The sequence below is a fragment of the Lissotriton helveticus genome, chromosome 8 (genome assembly GCF_964261635.1).
Source record: "Lissotriton helveticus chromosome 8, aLisHel1.1, whole genome shotgun sequence".
Classification (NCBI taxonomy): Eukaryota; Metazoa; Chordata; class Amphibia; order Caudata; family Salamandridae; genus Lissotriton; species Lissotriton helveticus.
In genome coordinates this window covers 1,589,825,269-1,589,846,530 of record NC_136069.1, presented here as the reverse complement: position 1 = coordinate 1,589,846,530, position 21,262 = coordinate 1,589,825,269, and the positions used below count along the sequence as shown (strand labels likewise).

Genomic DNA, 21,262 nt, shown 5'->3' with positions numbered 1-21,262 from the left:
GGGTTTTCCCTGTGGTACGCTCCCCGGTACGCTCCCCGGTGCGCGTACCGGGCGCTCCCCCCGCGAAAACCGAAAAAAATAAAAAAAATGTTTTTTACCCGAGGGACCCTTTTATGGCCCCCACATCAAACCTAGGGGGTCAGGGGGGTCTACCCTGCCCCCTTTTAGTTATTTCCCCCTTTTTTTTTACCACCTCTTGTCTCGATCCTACCGAGACACAAGATGGCGGCCGCTCCGGACTGTTTCGAATGTTTACAGACACCCGAGAGCCAGCTTTCCGTGCGCAAGTCGCGTGGCGCGCCCGGAGCGCTCCCCGGTGCGCGTACCGGGGAGCGGCTATAGATATATAAATTTTTTTGAACCTAAATTACTCAAAATCCTCTGGAGCACATATCTTGAGACATAGCAAAGGCACATCGGGCTACCAGTCCCTACAATTTTGCCAAGTTTGGTGAAAATCCATTCAGCCGTTCGAGCTAAAAGTGTGACCGACCGCCCTATGGAAAACACGCTTTGGGACCCCCCTTTTATCTCGGCCCCCGCTTGACGAATCCCCCCCCAAACTTTCAGAGACGGACCGGAGCGCCGCGAGGCAAAGTTGCTGAAAAATTCAGGCAGATTCCTCAACCGGCGCCAAAGTTATTCCCAATAGAATGTTGCGATTTCCCTATGGAAATCAATCCTAACCATAACTACCTACTGGCGACCGCCAGTAGGTAATATATATAGATATATATATAGATAGATATTTGTATATATATTGTGTTTTTCATACATTGTCTACACACTGTGTGTAATTTTGAATATTATGTACTGTGTGCACTGTATATGTATATATCTACTGTCATTGGGTCGTCCGGGTGCCTCGAAGGCACGGAAAAAAGGGCGGAACTGATGTCATCACGCCGACGTAGGCCTAATAAGGAGTCTATGACGTCGTCCACCCCGGCGTGCTACAAAAGAATTTTCCGAACGTTGCTGACGCAGGGGGATATTCACAAGGTGAGGAATCCACAGGCAGATACTGTATCCACCAGAAAAAGCGTTACCGGAGGTAAGTAACTTGTTCATCCAGTTTGGATACCATAGACAATCTGAGGCAATGGTAAGAAAACATTCAAAGCATGAATTTATGAGTGCACAAACATTTCATGGTAACCTGTCATAGGTCGCAAATGGTGATATTCATTACAAGGCAGCCACGAAACTTATGACTAATACTGCTACTTTTCTCTACTTTTCCTGCCATTCTAAAGTGTTGCTCAAGTGTTCTAAGGATCCTCGCAAGTGGAATGTGGTCATACTTTACCAAATCCCTAAAAAAATCCCTAAAACAATGAATATGACAAATGCATTTTCTAACCAAAGGGGGTTGAAGCTAAAACTTCCATTGAAGGAATGCTTGCTCATGCTTTTCTGTTTATTCTTTATGAGAGTTGTATGTGTGGCCTAAAACAGTCATCATTCACAAAGGAAAGTAAGGCGTGGGCTGGGAGTAACAGTGTTGACACCACTCTGAAGCTCTATACAACTGAATGGCTGAGTGGTTCCGGGGATCCATGGTTTGACCACACAGCCATTGTTTCATCATTGCATGTTTCTGTCTTTGGCAGGTTGGTGAACACGAACTCAAGAAACAAAAGGATGAAATTGATGCCATCACCAAGATAAAGGAAGCTTGCCAACCTATGAAAACCGGGGTAGGGTATGAGTTCTGTACATGGCATTGGAGATGAATGCATCATAAAGGGCATGTCATAAACAGAATTCTTATGCATCAGTGAATGGACCTATCTGATACATTTATTTTGCACACACAAAAATGCGTGTGCCTGTCCTTCTTTCCCCCTGCATACATGACAAGAATATTGCAAGTCACCAAGGAGTTCCCTAACTATATAGAGAAATTAGGTCAAATGCTGAGTTCCTTTATACAGTTATGGAACTCTGAGGTTACTTGCATTATCCTGTTCTTGTACGCCAGGGGGTATTTTATCCCTTATAATACATGGTAACACCATCACCTTTTCCACAAACCACTTAAAACCTTTATGCGTAGCTCTTTCATATGAAAGAACGAGCATGTTTGCAAACATGAAGAATTAAGACAAAACATTTAATGCAACCTTAAACACTTCAAAAGCCTGTTAGATATTTGTTGCAAGAAGATATTAGAAACAGTTCAATACAAGTCAGTTTAAAAATGTGTAGAAACATGCAGAGATTCTAGCTTTTCTCTGTCTAAGGAGTGCAAAAAATAAACATACTTTCTGCTTGTAGAGCAATGTTTCCTTTTCGTTGCTTTGAACAGCTGCTTCAGTTATGCTCTGTGACCTGCCTTTTACCTCAGCTGCTGGCTGTGGCAGCAGGCATTGTGACGTCAGAATTCGACTGTAATAATTTATAATAGTCGAGTTCTGACATCTTTTCAAATTGGAGATGTGCATTTATATAGGGATTACAGAATCCCATGTATTATATATGTGTGTGTGTATCAATTTTCCAGCTTTGCAGCCCTTTTCCTCAGGAACTCGCAAAAAAGAGAAGAGAAACTGACTCCAGTTTCTTCTGCTGATTTATTTTCAGTGCATAAATGTCGCCATTATATATATAAATATATATATATAGTGACTTACAATAGGCCAGGCCTCAAGTGAGTAATGCTGCCCTTTCCCTCCCTTCACAATAGTAATAAATAATTATACTCCACACGTCAGTATTTATGGTTTATGCCATCCTGTTTTTTATTGTGCAGTAGTTAGAAACAGACGTTTATAACCATATTCAGAGCACAAAGGGATACCTATATACACTGAGATAGAATCACAAGAAACAGGCTTTGTGAGTGTGGCCCTAGTTGTTTTCTACTTTTAATTGTTGCTAGAAAATCTTTAAGACAATAAGGGTTGTTTTGTTCTCAAGTCAGTTATGCTGCAGTGTGATAATACTGTGGAATGTGACCTGTAGTTAATAAATAAGTGGAGGAATGGTTATTAGTACACTTCTTGTAAATAACACGTTTTGTTGGGACACATTTATGTTCACAGGCATAGCATGTTTATATAGTAACTATACCTAACCAACACAGAGCAGCAATGTATTTGCAGGTTTGGCACGGAAAGACAGATTATCACAGACTTGCAACACCGCAGGGGATAAAAGCTACTAAGATGGCTTTAGAATTGCGTGGTAGGGGAGGGATGTCTATGAAGGGCTCTGATACATAAAGTGCACCATTCTTGGAGAAATGTCAGATTTGCAGACAAGGGTACTATAGAGAGGATATTACTGCTAGATTGGGAATCGGAGAGTGAGGCATGGCCAGGGCCACTAGAATTAATTAATTCTGTGGCTGCAACGTTTTCCACATAAATATGCTGCTTTTGCCACATAATCCTTCATCTGCTTCTTACTTTGCAGGTATAGTAAAATCTAATTTTGTGTCTAGCTCAAACAGATCAAAAGTTACTAAAAAGGGGCTGACAAGTGTTGCTGCAGAGTGGAATGCCCTTCACAAAGGTCGTTGGCCACCTTTCAGTTACTTGTACTATCACAAATTGTGCCATGTTATGACGCAAAATTTGCCTTTTCTTGCCGCATAATTTTGTCAAGTTTGTCGCATTATTTGGTCCTTCCTGTCACATAAGTCTAGTGGCCTTGGGCATGGCATAGAGCTGGCAGATTGGGCATTGTAAACTGCTGCTTACCATACAGGATATATACTTGACAATGTTCTGTCATCTAATGGGCACCATAGTTGGTGGAGTGCTGAAAGGTAATAGGCCCCATAAAGAGCATGGTGCTGGCAGATGTCGGGCACAACAGCGCGCATAGCGCTAACAGACTGTATTAAATAAAGTAAGGGACACCCCAGAGGTCATGTTGCCTGCAGACGGGGGATGGTAAAATAATGGCCACCGTAGAGGTTGTCTTACCACCACTGAACAGGCTTGCTAAAGACGAACCTGTTGCAAACAGTGTAAAGTGGTTTGGAAACTACATCCAAGACGTATGTGACAGCACACGCTTACGAGCTTATGGGTCTTCACTTTATTTTGCAGGGTGACTCACCCTGGCCCATAACTCTGATCCTAAATTTGTGACATTGGAAATTCCAAAATATTGCTGAAATTCCCTTTTTCTATTGTCGTAAAATCCCACCAATCATGATTGTGAATTAGGATTGGGAATTAACCCCCCACAAATCGCTTTTTTGTAAACCTAAGGTGACTTTGAGAAGCAAGCCCTCTATGCTCACTTCTAAAAGGGGTTGAAGAGAGCATGGTGTTAAGAAAAGTGTTAACGCGAGTGGAAGGCGTATCGTGATCAATACAACATCTCAAAGATCTGCTCAGTCTGGGGTAGTTGTATCTTTGTGTGAAGGGTCTGGGACAGCCAGGCTGGGCTTCTAAAGTATAGCCCAGGATGGCAGGCAGGAGATTCTGGGGCAGGTGTCACCATTGACTCTATTGATCATATCAAGAGCACGTGTTTAGGTCGTCACACTGAAGAAGTAAGAAGTTCATGCTAATATTGTGTCCGGTTCTTCACCTCAGGAACTTCACATACCAAATATTTGTGTTATCCACAAGACGCAAAGTGCATTTAAACATTCTCCCAGTGTTTAAACCGCATTTATAATAAACATCTGTGTTAAAATCAGACCTTTATTGTTTAGCACCATTTCAGTTTCTGTTCGTGTCATGGATCAACCAGGTAGTGTTGCTTTTTCTTGTGTAACTGATGATACAATCTGGGATCTCTCCCCTTGCCTGTCTAGATGGGGCATTGAGTTAGACATCTTGACTTGATCTGGTGAATAGAGTGGATTTGCCCTTTATTGCATTCTCACTGCCTGAAATATATCTGTGAAAATGGGATTTGCTCCCTGCAAGAGGTCGGAAAGGAGTCTGTGCTTTAACATATTTAATCGCGAGTCGTTGCACCATTGGGCAAGTTACAAACTTTGTTACTGCTGGTAATCGAGTTTTTCTTTATGAAACCATGTACATCAAAGTGCCTCTTGCACTATGAACACGCTGACACAGTTCAAGGAAATATATGTATGCCATTGAAAAGTGTTTCATTGTTAAATATGGGGGATCAGAGCAGATTACCAGCCTGTATAGCTAATGTTTTCCTGTGACGTAGTGCTCCTATCTATCGTTTTTAGCAGATATAACCGCAAGCTGAATATGACTCTGAGGTGCCCTCTTTTATCACCATCTGCATTGCTATGTATACATTTTCAGGCATTTTATATTTAGGCCCTAAATGGGCTAATTTGCAGATTGGAATACTCAGTGTATTCATTTCCACTGAGTTCCTATGGTGCAGTGGCACATCGTGTAGACCCTTGCAGGGGTACAGCCTAGAAAATCAAGGTTCAGCCTGCAATGGCAGCAAAGAACAAACTGAACAGTGTCTTAATAGGTGTGGAAGTAAGAGAAATGTAATATATGTGCTGACCAAGACTGTCCGGCCACAGTCCTCTCACCTTGGGCTTGCGCCGGATACAACCGAATTATCGTTGAAGGACTTGAAACGGTAGGCCTCCTAAGTAGACCTGGGTGCTGTTCGCGGAGTAATACTCCTCGGAACTCCGCGAAGTGCCAGAAAACCTCAGCCGCACTCTGCAGTGTTCCCTCAGTGGCGAAGTCTGTTAAGTTGCGCAGCTCGCACTTATTTTCAGTGGCGTGAGTTTGGCCTGCGCTATAAAATCAGCACGAATGGCACCACGCATCGCGCCAGAAGGCGCTGCTGCTTTCTTCTGCTCGACTAGCCTTCTCGAGCTTCCTCAACGTGAGCAGCAGATTTCTTAGTGAGCAGTTACAACCTGCTTCGACCACCTGCTTTGAGAAATCTTGCCGGGAGGAGGTCTACCATACGTTTTTTTTCTCACGAGCGTTCGCCATCTTAACATTGGCGAGCCGCTCGAGAGAAAAAACTCTGCTTCACTTCATGGAGTTTTTCAGAACTCCGTGTAGACCACGGAGTGGGCAAAACCCTGCGTAATCCGCCGGCAGAGCGGAATTCTTCGTCCACCCCTACTCCTAAGAGATCCTTCCCAGGCAGGTACAGCCTGTTGTCAAGTTCTAGTGCACTTGGGGTTGGTGGGAGGGACTGGCTAGCCCAAGGGCATTCAGCATGCAGGCTTTGCACATGGAAGAAGGCTTGTCTGATGATCTTCTCTTTGCTTTCTCTTACAGTATGGTGGAGATTTCATTTGCGCTGTGTCCTTCGAGGAAAAGTCAGAGGATAAGGATCAGAACATTAAGGTACAGCACGCGGGTTGAGTACCGAGGGGGTTCATGCAGAAGCACCTCAGACAGCGCCTTTGTTTTCAGGCCACAAAAGTTCTCAAGGGGAGACCTGACCCCTTTAACACTCTGACACCGGTGAGCAAGAGTTGGCTGCCTGTCAGGCGCCCAGGTCTGTGAGGCACCCTTTCAGACATTCCCTGTGGTGCTCAAAGATCAGCTGCGCTCCCACTCCTTCTGCATACCAACCAGAAAGGAAGGCAGAATCAAATGTTTCAGTACATAAACAAGTGAAAATGTAATTTACAAAAAATATTATTATTGTTCTGCAACATTATAAAACATAAGCATTGTGACACCTTTTGAGTTCTTTTTGCAACTCAATAAATGCCAGTAAAATAAAGACTCTATTTCACTTCACCACATTATAATTATAAACTATTCTGTTTGCATAAATGTAAAATATTACAGACTTGTCCACTCATAACAGCATTCTGTGTTGCAGGCAGATATATTATGGAAGTCACAGTAGTTATCACTCCTTGTCACAGTGAGGTGTGAGACAAGCTGCATTATCATTCACTCACACTGGACTGAGCCCTTCCTATTAGCATTTGATATATGTTGGGGGAGGGGGCACTTTAATGTTCATGTTTACTGATATTTCCAAACCACTGCATGCATGCTGGTCGTATACCCTAGGCACGCTGCTCTGACGTGGACCATTTGTGCCACTGCAAACCCGGTAATTGTAGTCCACGTTTTTTGTAATGTTGTGCTCTGTAAGTTTATTCCACTCTGGGAAGTATGGTTGCAGACTACATTTTAAAGGTCTTAATAACTGTTGTTAAACCAGCAGACGACCAATCAGGCCACTTACATATGCCCATATTTGGCACACACTAAACTGCATGTACTGTTGCACTGCGCGTGCATGACACAGGCAACATTTGCAAAACCCACGCACGGTTGAGTAACCCACTCCAAGATCTAGAAGTTACAAGTGACTTCAATTACCCAAGAAAAATTATGAATATATATTCATAAATATGAATACCTCGAACTTCACAAATGTAAATCAGGTTTTGGAAATGTGTTTGTTTTGAAATTTGTAGAATAATTTAGAAAATATGAAGCAGGACAATGTGTTTTTGTGTGTTCGAAGCTAGAGATTTTAAATCTTCAATAGCGTTCTTATGTATTTATTCACATTTCTGTGAACTATTGCAGTCTTTCAAAGTTATGCAAATATTTATAATATGGACATTAATTCCTGGCATCGTTAAGGGAGACATTATGTAGAATTTAAACACGTATTTAGGTATATAAATGTGTTGCGTGTGCCAGAACTGCAGACTTCATTTAGAGGGTCATTCATGCTAAACTTGATGCATCAGTTTGGATGTGCAAAATATTGGATCATGCAGCTGCCTGCAAACACACACCCTGGGGCTTTGGCTCAAATATTCAAGTGGGTGGTCATTTCAAGAACAGACAAATCGCTGCAGCGGTAAAGCGGGTTGCATGAATATAACATGTAGATACCACAGACATTTCGAGTGGATTGGAACAATATACAGGTGACAATGGCCTAAGCAGATGCTTGCACATAAACTGTCTTCAGGAGATGAATTAGAACATGCAAATAGTAAAGTGTGCTCAATGGAACAGATAACACTATGTAAATGTAAAAATGTAAATCCAGTACTTGTATAGTGCACGAATCACCCCCGAAGGGGTATCTCGGCGTTGGGGGCCATTGGGAAGATTAAGCAAGCTATTGCCCAGAGTCACATGGTGCTGGGCAGACCCCTGCCGCCGTAGCCGAGGATCGAACCATGATCCCCAGCATCCAGCGTCAGTCGCCCTGGCCGCGGCGCCACACCTCACCCCAATAGTGTAAAATATATAGGAGATAACCCCTAACATACAAATAATATATATTGATTGTCCAGAGCACCACAAGTTGAAAGAGTAAACAGTCCGTCAATTCGACAGGTCCATATTCGTAAAATAGACTCCAAGAATTTAGAAATTATTACACAAAGCTGATGGTTCCAATCGCTTTAATAAATTGTTCCGTTTCTTGTACAGTATGATTTAAACAACAGCCAACACGTGTTTCATTGTGCTCAACGACTTTTTCAAGGGTGGAAATGTAAGCAAAGGATGGAACTGTCTTAAGCTAACAAAGAGATTCCCTCCATCATAGAATACGCGCGTAACCTAAATAAGCTAGGTCACCAAACCGCCCATATATACAAACTCATATGCCCACACACGTCTACACTAAACGCCAAGACCATGGCATTCTGGGAAACCAAACACAACAGAACATTTAGCGAGGATGAGAAGTGCAAGCTCTGGGTCTCAGCCTCCAAGAACAAAGTATCCCCACAACTAGCGCAAACAAAGTTCTGGCTACTGCACAGAATGCACTGGACACCAGCCCGACTAGCGGCGGCAGGCGCCACAGAATCCGACATATGTTGGAACTGCCATAAGGAGAAAGGAGACCTGACCCACATCATCTACGAATGCCCTAAAGTCAAGAACTTTTGGAGCAAAGTGTATAACTTCATTAACACGACAATAGGGGGAAGCATTCAACAAGGTCTAGCAGGAATCACCACAGCCTTTTTAGCGCCAGACCTAGAGTGCAGAGGGGACAGGGAACTAGTGGACCTTCTACTCACATCGGCCGTTAAGACAATACTAGCGAACTGGAAGGACACCAGCAAAGCAACTTTCAAGAGATGGTTTAACTGGGTAACCTTCCTGAGAGGCGCCGACAACATCACCGCGAAACACTCAGCAAACCATACAGCTAGAGGGGAAATGTGGGCAGCTTTAGACTCTTACCTGGGTGCATACAAACCCCTCTACACCCACAAAGGCATAGGACGAAAAGCGCCAGTGCTTAACGCCCCCTCCTGCTTCTCTTCTTTCTCTTCTTTCTTCTTTCTCTATCAGCCAAGGATACTAGGGGCATACGCAATACCGGCCACAAAGAGACCGACAAATATCGCCAAATGGAACTATATACAACAAGGCACTGAGACCATGTATATGCCCCCGCAACACTACTGTACTGTATTGTATTATACTTGTAAAATCTCTTTTTTATTCAATAAAAACTTTTGAAATAAAAAAAGAAAAGTAAAGTAAACAGTCAAAACAGTTCTCCTTTGAGAACTGTTTTGACTTTTTACTTTTCTGTATTAGTATTTTAGAATTTTGCTTGGCATATTGTAAGCTTAACGAAAAAAACAATAGGAGGGAGGTAGAGTACAGGGGTAGGATTCTTACTCTGCGGGCACTGTTACATAAACAAAAGGAATCCTACTCACAGTGGAAAGGGAAGTGTGTCTACCACAAGTGTGGGGACACAGTGTTTTGTAAAATATCCCTCACACACCAACAGGCCCCTTGGTGTCATGCTTCATCATCGGGGTCTTCGCACCCCTCTAACGGGATGCGGCGTGCTGCGACCTACGACTACGCGGGAGCACTAAAGGTTGGACTATGTGTGGTGTGTGTGATGCAAGTGGTAGGGGTATTTAAATGTGAGTGGTGGGCTAGGGTGAAGGTTTAAAAAGTACCTGGCTCGTGGGTGTATAGGAAAAAACTTTATTCACAACCCCGGGCTGGTGCTATTAAAAGAAGTGCAGAGTGAGGTAGCTAACTGTCGTGACTATGGACAGTACCTCTGGTGTGCGTCGACATGTTTCGGAGCGTGTGCTCCTTCTTCAGGACGGGGGCACAACTTCCCCACCTTACTCACGTATTTCTATAAATTGTGTAAATAACCAAAAAGTGTGAGACTATATACAGTGACTTAATACTAAAATAAAGGCTATAATGTGCCTACAGCGGTTTGTGACCATGCATTTGCATGACCTACAAAGAGGAAAAAGAAAATGAAAATTAATATGGTTACCCTCAGTAGGGTGGCTCATACAGGTGCAGTCACCTGGAGCACCACATGGCATATTGGCCCTGTTAAGGAAAAAGACAGACAAAACACACAACATAGATGAACACACAAAAAGTTGTTGGAAAACTGTTGGTCATACTCATTGTGAAAAGATGTCTTGCTTCATGAGCATTCTGGGACGTCTGGGGTTGATTGCTATTTTTGCAATCTAAAGGGACAAAGGATTGTTTTCCGTTTTTTACTCACTTTTTTGGATGGGAAATGGTGTTTCTGTTAACCAATACTCACAGACTCGGGACAAGTTCGCCTCCATGCTACCCCATACGCTGCTCCGCTGGTATTGACTAGGGATGGCTGCCGCGCGCTATTTATGCTACGATTCCTTGAATGGTTCTGTAGTCATAGGCTAATTGTCGGACATGCCTAATGCCCATACATGGGTAATCCGTTCAATTAGTAGACACACCATATATGGTATGTCCGGTGACGCGGATAGCGTAGGAGAAATGCCAGGTGTGGCTGTCAAGGATTAGAGGGCGCATGCGCGAAAGATCTGTGGCTTGCGCATGCGTGCGGTAGCTGGGGTTTACAGTGTTCTTGTCGTTGGAGGACGCATGCGCGAAAGATCCGTGACTTGCGCATGCGTGCGGTAGCTGGAGTTTACAGCGTTCTTGTCGTTTGGAAAGCGCATGCGTGTTTGTGAGGTGTCTGCATTCTGGAGCTGCATGCCGCGCTGTGTATTTCAAAAGGCATGCGTATTGGAATAATTCTACCAAGTGTGGTTGGGCAGTGGTGTATTTCAAAACGATCGTTATAAGAACTTGAGTAGCGATGTGAGGGCCTACAACGCGGTCTTATTTGGTAATGCTATTTACAATTGGTTAAGGTTTAAACCAGCTGGACGAGAACCCAGGAGTTGAGGTGGCATGTCAGTCGGCCACTTGGTTATTGCTAGGGGCCTATTAATTATATGGGTCGATGAATTACTGTGGGGGCATGGTAATTAACTGGTCAGTTGGCCCCAGGGGACATCATCATTCAGACCATCGGTATGAGTGCCCAGACGGAACACCCACCGTTGTTCTTTCTGGAAGAGACCCGTTTCGGATGGCAAGTGTTTGATCACAGTCCATTTTAGATCGTTCACACAGTGCTGTTTCTCCAGATAGTGTGTTGCCATTTTTGTTGTGGACTTCTTGCAGCGGACATTGCTTTTGTGTTCACCCATTCTTGTTTTTACAGGCCTCGTGGTCATGCCCACGTATTCCAAACCACATGGACATGTGATCATGTACACCGCATTTTTGGTATTGCAATTTATGAATTGTCGTTGTTTCCAAGTCGTACCATTTCTGAATGTTAAGGTGTTGCTTTTCTGCGTGAGATGACAGCTGCTGCAATTTCCACAAGGGAAATGTCCCTGTATCCCAATTGTGGTCTGTCTGGATGTGGTACTAGGTTTGGGTCTGGTGTGCACCAATAGGTCTTTGAGGTTCCTAACTCGGCGGTGTGCATGCATTGGTTTCTCCAGATTAAGACTGCCACAATTCAATATCCTCCAATGTTTGTTTATAATTTTGGAAACCTCATTTGATATTGTGGAGTAAGTGGTGACACATATAGGTCTTTTTTTGTCACCAGGGGTCGGTAGTTTGTCCTCCAGGAGTGCTCCCCTATGATTGTTCTTGGCCCTTTTCATAGCATTTTCAATGATTTTTGGGGGATATTGTCTCTGTAACAATTTCGTTTTTAGATCACCGGCTTGTAATTTAAATTCGGTCAGTTCAGTACAGTTGCGTCTCAACCTTAAGAATTGTCCGTATGGCAAATTCTCCCTCAGATGCCTAGGATGAAAACTATCATACCTCAATAAGCAATTCCTCGCTGTAGGTTTGAAATGTGTGGTGCTCTTGAGTCTATCCCCTTCTGCATAGATATTGAGGTCGAGAAACACCATGGCCTCGTCAGAGACCGTACTCGTGAATTTCAGATACGCATTTTGATTGTTTAGCCAATTTACAAAGTCAATGGCCGTGTCTGTTTCCCCGTCCCAGATGATGAAGACGTCGTCAATATACCTTTTCCAGGTATTGATGTGGGTTCTGTATGGGTTATCTGTATGTAGTATCCCGTTTTGCTTTCGATGGTGGACATATAATCCAGCCAGACTAGGAGCAAAAGTACTGCCCATACTGGTGCCGTGGGTCTGTAAGTATATTGTCTTGTCATACTGGAAAAAATTGTGTTGTAGTGCCAGGGAGATGCATTCAAGAACTAAGCCTCGCGGTGTTTGGTATTTCCATTGATTGGTGAACAGTACTTCCTCAATTATTTGGAGTGTCTCATCATGTGGTAGGCTAGTATATAAACTTTCCACGTCTAGGCCCAACATGAGTTGCTTCGTGGGATCAAAACGTTTATCCTCCAATAACTGTAGGACTGATTTCGTATCCTTTAAGTAGGTGTCTGTGGATTGTACCAGTGGGCGTAGGAAGGCCTCCGCAAATTTAGAAAGTGGCTCAAGGGTGGAGCCGATCCCTGATACTATGGGTCTCCCAGGTGGGTTGTTGATGTTTTTATGGATCTTTGGAATGCAGTAAAAGTATGGGATTCGTGGTGAGGATTGTTGTAAAAATTCTGCTTATTTTTTGCTTAGCCAATTATGGGCCAGACCCTCCTCTACCATACCTCCAATCCTGATGCGTAACTTTTCTGTAGGATCCTCCAAAAGGACCCTGTAATTCCGTGTAACTGACAGTAGCCGTGTGCATTCTGTATTGTATGCTTCTAAGGTTTGTAGGACAATGGCTCCGCCTTTATCTGCCGGTTTTATGATTAACTCCTTGTTGTTAGACAGCTCTCTGATTGCTCTTTGTTCCTCGCCACTGGTGTTGTGATAGATGTTGTCGTCCCTCAGGTTCAATTTGTTAACTTCAGTGATGACAGCTTTCTCAAAGGTTAACAATTCAATTGGCATAGAAGAGTCTGGCGGGGTAAAGGTTGACTTCAGTTTCAGGCCGGTGTCAGTGTTATCCGTGGTTGGTGGTTTATCTTGGAAAAAGGCTTGTAATTTCAGCTTGCGTGTGAATTCCTGGAGTTCTATATTCAGTTTGAAGACATCTGGTTTCTGAGTAGGCACGAAACCTAGTCCTTTGTTTAACACATTCCGTTGTGTGTCTGTCAGAGGCCAAGGTGTGAGGTTGACTACTAGGTCCCTCTCTTGCTTGTTGACGGCTGGTTTGGGAGGGATCCGGTCATGCTCCTGGTGGTTCGTGAGTTCGCTTGGTCTTGATCCTCCCATACAACGTTGTTGCCTTTCCGGTTCCTTCCACGTGTTGTGGGGCGCGTGCCTAAAAAAGGTTGTTGTTGGCCATAATACCCCTCATTATAGTCAGGGTTCCATTGTTGGTAGTTCTGTCCACCGGATGGAGGTCCATATTGGAAAGGGTTGAATTGAGGTGGGCCCATGTATTGTTGTGGGTATTGTTGGGGTTGGGGTTGATAACCTCTCCATCCTCGTTGTCTGGGGAACTGCTGTCTCCTCTGTCTCCATCCTCCCCTCCATGGTCTGGATCCTTTATTGCCACTGGAATTGGAAGCTGTGGATCCATTGTCCGAAATATCGCTATCAGCATCACTATTGGAATATTTTGGGACGTAGTCAGGTTTGGTGTAGGGGTATGCACTCTCTGGTGTGAATTTAGCTTTGTCTTTAGTTAGTTTGCTAGACTTGCTTTGTTTCAGGGTGGATTCAAAATCCGTCATTTGTTGATTCAATTCGTCCAGTCTTATTTTTAAATCCGCTGGGGATATGTATGTGTTTAACTATACTTGTATTTTGTTAATCTCAATTTTCAGCTCCTGGGTGATCCTTGCTGCTGTTTTAATTATTAGGACTAGCCAGTCTCTTGAGCAGTGCCAGGATATCAGCGAACACTCTTTTTTGAAAATCAAATCATTTTGGAAAATAAGTGGTTCGTTCTTAACTATTAATCCTGGTGGCGCCATTTTATTCCGTAAATATTCCTTCATGAATAGACCATGAAGGGCTGCCTTTATTTGGTTTTGTCTGAGATTCATTAGTTCATTCCAGTCATTGATGTTTGGACCGGTTTCTGGATTGCTCAGGCCTTCAAATGGGTTGAGGTCTCTGAGGATTCTATCGATTTCATCGTCCCCAAACGTGAGGCCGTGTTCGTCCTCCATCGTGTGTTGACCACTGGCTTCTTATCTATAGTGTGTGTCACTATGTGTGTGTATATTGTGTGGGGAACTCCCGCAGCTCTGCGCTGCCTAGATACGAAAAAAACAATAGGAGGGAGGTAGAGTACAGGGGTAGGATTCTTACTCCGCGGGCACTGTTACATAAACAAAAGGAGTCCTACTCACAGTGGAAAGGGAAGGGTGTCTACCACAAGTGTGGGGACATTATATTGTAAGCTTAAGACAGTTCCATCCTTTGCTTAAATTTCCAGCCTTGAAAATGTCGTTGAGCACAATGAAACACGTGTCGGCTGTTGTTTAAATCATACTGTACATGAAACGGAACAATTCATTAAAGCGATTGGAACCATCAGCTTCGTGTAATAACTTCTCAATGCTTGGAGTCTATTTTACGAATATGGACCTGTCGAATTGACGGACTGTTTACTCTTTCAATTTGTGGGGCTCTGGACATTGAATATAATATATATAATTTTCCCATTGATGCCCAATCCAATTCCTTCCTGCCAAACATGATATTGGCAAAAATAAATTCTCAAACCTCAAAAGGACATATTTATGCGCAGTCCCTTTTTTTGCAATTGTTCAGTGTTTTTTTGCGTATTTTTTTGTGTTTAGGTGTTTTTGAAGAACCATAATATTTATTTTTCTGCTTTGCTTTGGGAAAAATGTACAGTTCACAATAGTGTTCTTGATGAGAGTACTTTCTTGACCACAAACCATTGCCTGGTCAAGAGCATGTACCTCCATGTAGAGCTGTAGAGATGGTTGGGTCTTTCTAAGGTTGTAAGCAACTGTGTTTCCGTCATCACATGCTTCCAAAATGTTTAACAGATCAATGTTATTAAAACTTCTGCATTGTAAAATGCACGTTATGAGATCTCATCACAATTGCTTGTAGTGTGGGAGGGAGCAGCAAAGAGGGTGGTGCGGGGAGGAAGCTGCTGGAATGCATGCTGAGTTGGGCAGATTGTCATTAAGACATTATAATGCCCATCCCACTATCTCTCTTCAGATTCCGGCCAACATGACCGCCGACCAGCTTACCTTCGAGGTCTTGGAGCGGAGGCAGGTCCAGCGGAAGGAGAAGGACTGCTGGAGCTGCTTTGAAGTGAACGTGAAAGAAGAGACCGGTGAGTCGTGGAAGGTGTACTTGTGAAGCTTCACTGTGTTCTTCTGGTTTGCTTTGTGGTGACATCGTCCCTGTCAATTTCAGATATCGCTGCTACCAGTTGACTACGTAAGAGCTTACGCAAAGTACACATCCACCCACTCGTACTTCCTCAGGAGTGACACCATGCTCTAAAAAAAAAAGTGATACATGCAGGGCCATCGTCTCACCAGCGACCCCACACCCATTGACATCAATGCATGAAGTTAAAAACTCCTGAGCTGCTTCCAGGCTAGCCTCAGTTCAGGCGAGGCTACCCTGAGGACAGGGGCATAACCATGTCTTCACTCAAAAAGTCAGCCATGTCTACTGCAATGCAGCAGGAGAGAACCTTGACTGCCAGTGTTCATAACCCTCTTCGAGGTCTTGCTTTCCATAGCACTCGTGAAAAGTAGTTTTGAGTATGCAAAAGCTATTCCACCCTAAGGAAACCAAATTACAATCCTGACAGACATATGATCCATAGATCTTCAATCTCTGGCTTCTCTTGCGTTGTCAAGTATTTAGAAACCATAATATCATTACAGCCATTCACACATCTGGTGACCCCTAATATCGTAAGTGGCCTCCGGTCTGTTTTCCTAATGTGACGCAGGACACTATGAACCCTTAGAAGAGCAAATCGACCCCTGTGGCAAAGTTTAAGCAGCCGCTGCTCTAAATTCAGCTTCCAGCACCTTCGACAGCTCTGTGTTGCTCAACTGTGGCTCAGCTGCTGCTGTGGGGGGAGCGCCCTTTCTCGGTTGACTGCCTTCCTGTCTGATCTGACCCAGCAGGTTAAGCCGGAACACTTCCTCACCAAAGTCATCTTCAACAAATGTGGTGTCCTTCAAAGCTAGGAAATTGACAGTTCCTCATTATCCAGAAGGCCTAAATCCTATTTATCTGACCTCTGGACGTTTCACATTTTCTAGTCTCAGGGCCAGATGTCTTATTATGTTTTTTGTTTTAATATTCTCTTTGATAGGCCAGATCCCATGGAGGTAGGCCAGATCCCATGGAGGTATAATCGGAAAATTGAGCCACTCCCTTTCAGAGAACCCATTGGTGCATTCTCACCATGGCTGATAGCTATAGTTGAGGCTTGCTTGGAAGTGCTTCTAGACACCCTACTCAGGAAGGAGGTGAGATCAATTGATGGGCAGCAAGGTGTAGTGACTTGGATGCTTTACCTTTCATCATCTTACCTGGATTGTAGCATCCTCCTGCTGTCTTTGACAGGTTCCTCTCCCTCATTGCTGTTTGTGGTGCTGCCATCGTCTCCATATGTATCCCAGGGAAGAAGGATTCTCATGCACTTCGTGTTTTCATTTTCCCACAGAGCGGCCACTGCACTACTGTGAGAAAGTCCTCCCCATCTACCAGTCGCTGGGTACGGATGGCTACCTGGTGGTGAAGAAGCATTTATCCATGGAGGCCATGCTCATCTACCTCGGTAAGTGATGACAAGTGTGTACTTTTTACTCTAGTGTTCATGCACTGAGAGACCCTTGGGGGTGATTTGTTTGCGCTATATAAATGTAAATAACATAACATAACAAAGCAGTCAATCCCAATGTGAAGATATGTGCGTAGTGCTGCTGCTTTAGATTGTCCATCAAGGAGCACATTAGGAAGCAAGCAATATGTTTTTATGCACGATTTTGACTTACTGTGTGGTTTACATATCCAGAGATGGATTAGCATGATGATGTTTCCTTTTTTTACCAAACGTGTTCTTGTCTTTGTGTGCAAGCTAATATCCATCTAATGTTGGGAGTCCAGAAGAGCATGTGATAGGGTCTATGCAGCCCACTGTATTTTCATAACTGTTAAAGGAATGGAGTGCAGTCATCAAAGGATATCGACAATTGTGTTAAAAGATGACCCAATGTGTTGTGATCTTGTTAAATGGACCGTGGGACACAGGCCTGTACAGCTTGTGGAAGATATTCATAGGACGATTTAAGATGAACGTGTCGCAAATTCATAGATGACACGTTGTCGACTGAGAATTATTCGGAGTGTAGGAAACCCTGCTCCTTTCTAGCATTGAATTGGTCCTGAGCACAGCAGGAAAGGAGGCAATAGGCAGGATAAAGAGGTGTAATTCAAGCATTGGAATGTTGGAAGTTCTTTTGAATCCAATGGAGCAGTAGAAGATCTATTGTGGCTGCTACAGACCTGCTCCGTCGCCAGCATTCCAACGTTTGTCTTTCCATTTCGCACTGTTTAAATTAGAACATAATGTACTCAGTAGGTGGAATGTTCTGATAGCCTTATAGCCTTTCTGGCTCAGACTATGCTGGTCATTAAAGGCCCTCCTTTCGCTTGTAATAGGCCCTCACTGTGGCTCAAGTTTCGAACTGATGTAGAGGGCCAGGAATTGGCCTAAGGGCTAGGGCAATCGACCTCGAATCTGGGGACCTGGGTTTGAGTCTCGGCAATGACGCTTAACATCCTGTGATTCTGGGCAAATCACTTAATCTCCCAGTGCCTAACAAAAATTGATGTGTGTAATGTGTGTCCTCATGTAACGTAACTGGTGCTGTGTAAAGCTCTCTGATACCCGATTCGGGTCAAGTTTGCGCTATATAAAACTCTGTAAAAAAAAAAAAAACAGCAGTGGGCTGTCATTTTAAATTATATTGATTTCTTGTGCCTTTCAAGTCTCTTTGCAGCTGTGCTGTGCATGAGGGACTGAAAGTCATTATATTATCTATTGGTTACCTGGGACGTTGATGGGTATATCTGCTCACAGATTTGACACACAGAGCTGTGCACTCATGCTAGTATTGTCGCCTTCCATTGTGAGGCGTGTTGCTGCCTTAGGACTGAGAGGCGCTGGCTGTCCCAGTGGCCTTCAGGTTATCATCAAAAGGACCATCCAGTGTAGAGAGAGAAAACTGCTTGTTCCCCAGTTCTGCATCTCTAACAATCATCAGTAACCGGAATTATTGATAGTTGATTTGTTAAAAGATGCCAGCCTCAGGATTCTGATCTTCTGTGACATCATTAACCAGATTGCTCCCTTGAAAGAGAAGCAGCCTGGCATGGATTACATATGAGGATAGTGTAGTGTTTTGTTTTTGATAAATGTGCGCAGAAAGGTTCACCGGGATGTGTTGTGTTTGCTTTCATCATGCAATCGTTGCATTTAGACTTCTACGTCAGAATTTCCTTTTACAATTTTGTGCAACAAATGACTGAATTTGGCTATAAACAGATGAGTTGCTCTAAAGTGCTAAGAGATGAAAAGGTGGTCTGTGAGTAGGACAGAGGACTGCTCACCACGTACAATTTGTGGGTGGCAGTGCCTCTCCCTTCTTATACTGTGTCCAAGCCATGGCGCTTCTTTAGCACCAATGCTTTAAATGTAAATATGAAAGTGCAGGAACTTGCTTTCCAGAGCACCTACTTGCCACTGAGGTATTCTGGCACTCTTCCGATTACAAGTATTGCACCTGTGCGGAGTACCCTCCCTTTCAAAATTAAAGAAGTGCAGTGCTTAATTTGTAAAAGAATAGGTTCCAGGGCCCTAAGTTTTGTTCAGAAGCCCATGGCTAGCACCGTCAATCGTCGTGTGCTGATTACTAAAGCTGCATAGTCTTCATTCGAACTGATGCCTCTTTAATCCATCACCAGACACCCTGCTTCTTTATCTGACTCTTAAGGCTTCTTTTGTTTACTCCTTCGTTCCCCCTTTGTCACAGTTTTCCGACTTTCTCTTCCTCCTTCTTTCCCCCCTTTTGTGTTTTTTTCCCCTCCCTTGCCTTTGGATCAAGGAAACCACCAACCACCGGCTAAAATTAAGCACGGGCCGAAATTAAGCACTTGTGCTGGCGCGTTTACAGCACTGTTGGGCATTGTAGAGGGCACAATAGATCTGCAGAGGTTTGTTATTGGTGCTGGTGAACATGAAGCCAGACAGCCTATAATCCCTGACCCGCCGTCACACTAGTCGTCCTCCAGAATTTAGGATTTGGACCAACGTGAATTTAGTTAATTTAGTTAGTCAGACCCGGTGCGCGCTATCCATTTCGCTCATTACCTGCGTTGGTGTTGTGATATTAGGTGAAATCAGTCATCGTTGCGTAAAGTGCAGCCTGCATTTCCTATCCGGTGGTGCTAGATGTCGCTGTTGCATTACCAACACCGTTTAATGTTGACAAAAGTCTATGGTGACTTTTAAAACCTTCGCTGGCTGTCGGCAGACTAAGTAATTCTGAATATGAACACCGTAGTTACTGTATGTCAAGGGATGGCCACCAAAGTAGGGCAGCTGCCTCCCCCAGAGCCTGTCGATTGCTGGCTTATGTCTATCAGGGAATCACAGCGCCCGCAGGCTGTCCCGAGGACTTTCTGGCAGTTTTAAAATCTCCCACTTTAATCGAATCAGTCACATGACAAAGCATACTGGCTTCATTTATGCCCAATTAATATTAGTAAAAAAACTGGCGAGTGTGGCCTTAAGAACAAGATGTGAACTAACTTACCTCTCGCCGCCCCACTATGTAAGCTAGAACTATGATACTTTATCTGTAGAGCCCAAAATGGATCGATTGAGGCCACTGCCTGAGAACACTACATAACGCCCCTTAAAATACTGCCACCTGCGCAGACAGGGCCGGCTTTAACACTGGTGGCGCCCTGTGCGACAATGGCTGTTGGCGCCCCAACCCCCCAATGACCACCTCTGCCACGGATTCCTTCACTTGCACCCTTTAACAATGCCCCTCAAAGTCTCCATAACCACTCAGACCAGTGTAAGGTGTCAGAGCACTTTACATCAAACACACATTGCACAGAGGCAATCATATATGTGTAAATCAGTGTATAGGAAATGTTACATCAGACAGGACTACAAGGTGTAGGAGTGACATGTGATTGATACTGGTAGGCAGTAGCCCTTACTCTGGAAAAGGACAAGATCAGAATTTAAAACTTAACATCATTGTTAGGCGTTCTCTTTAATAATATGAATTGTTTTCGACCCAAATGAACCCTTTTGGCAAGATTAGAATTGTGGAAAAACTTATAGATTTAACTTACATTTTGCAGTTTGCATGCAGCTCCTTGATGACAGTTAATAGCTCAATGTTCTATATTACAATTTTGACTTATAAATGACAAGTTACAAAATGAGCTCTCTTACAGAAGCAGTGACTGTTTACATTATATGCACTTAGTTATCTTCATGGTAGACGTTCTCAGTAGCAGGCATTTTAACCCTCTGTGCTAACTTAGGATGAGTCAAAACTTCCCCTAAATAAACCTCCGGTCGCTTTCCAGGAAGACGGTTAATCACCACAGTTATCTTGACACTTGAAATGATGCCTGAAAATTGCTAGAAGTCAGGACGCGGGGGCAGGTGCTTAAATGATAATATACTTGCAAAAATGACGCCCCCCACCCCAAGTCCAAAAACAACAGTTTGACAGAATGCAGAACAATGTCATACATTCACCCCAGTACAGAGATCTGAGCCTACCTGGACCGGAATCAAGCATCCTTGGACCGGTTTCTGGCTATCAGGCGTCATCAGCCAGGATAGCTTGACTCCAGTGGTGTGGAGAGCACGGGACTCACGTCTGGTAACAAATGCAAAAACAGTTGATCGACAGAATGCAGAACAATGTCATACATTCACCCCAGTGCAGAGATCTGGGCCTAAATCCATTGATTTTTGCA

General features: G+C 43.8%; 1 protein-coding gene across 13 annotated transcripts in view; it reads left to right on the top strand.

Moving 5' to 3' along the window:
• Positions 1–21,262, top strand: part of ARAP1 (ArfGAP with RhoGAP domain, ankyrin repeat and PH domain 1) — an 800,765-nt gene that overhangs the window by 737,393 nt on the left and 42,110 nt on the right. For all 13 annotated transcript variants that reach the window (XM_078658604.1, XM_078658609.1, XM_078658605.1 and 10 more), the window contains 4 exons: positions 1,614–1,700; positions 6,210–6,278; positions 15,437–15,554; positions 16,914–17,027. In XM_078658604.1, the coding sequence (XP_078514730.1) occupies positions 1,614–1,700; positions 6,210–6,278; positions 15,437–15,554; positions 16,914–17,027 (388 nt within the window). The remainder of the gene's footprint in view (positions 1–1,613; positions 1,701–6,209; positions 6,279–15,436; positions 15,555–16,913; positions 17,028–21,262) is intronic.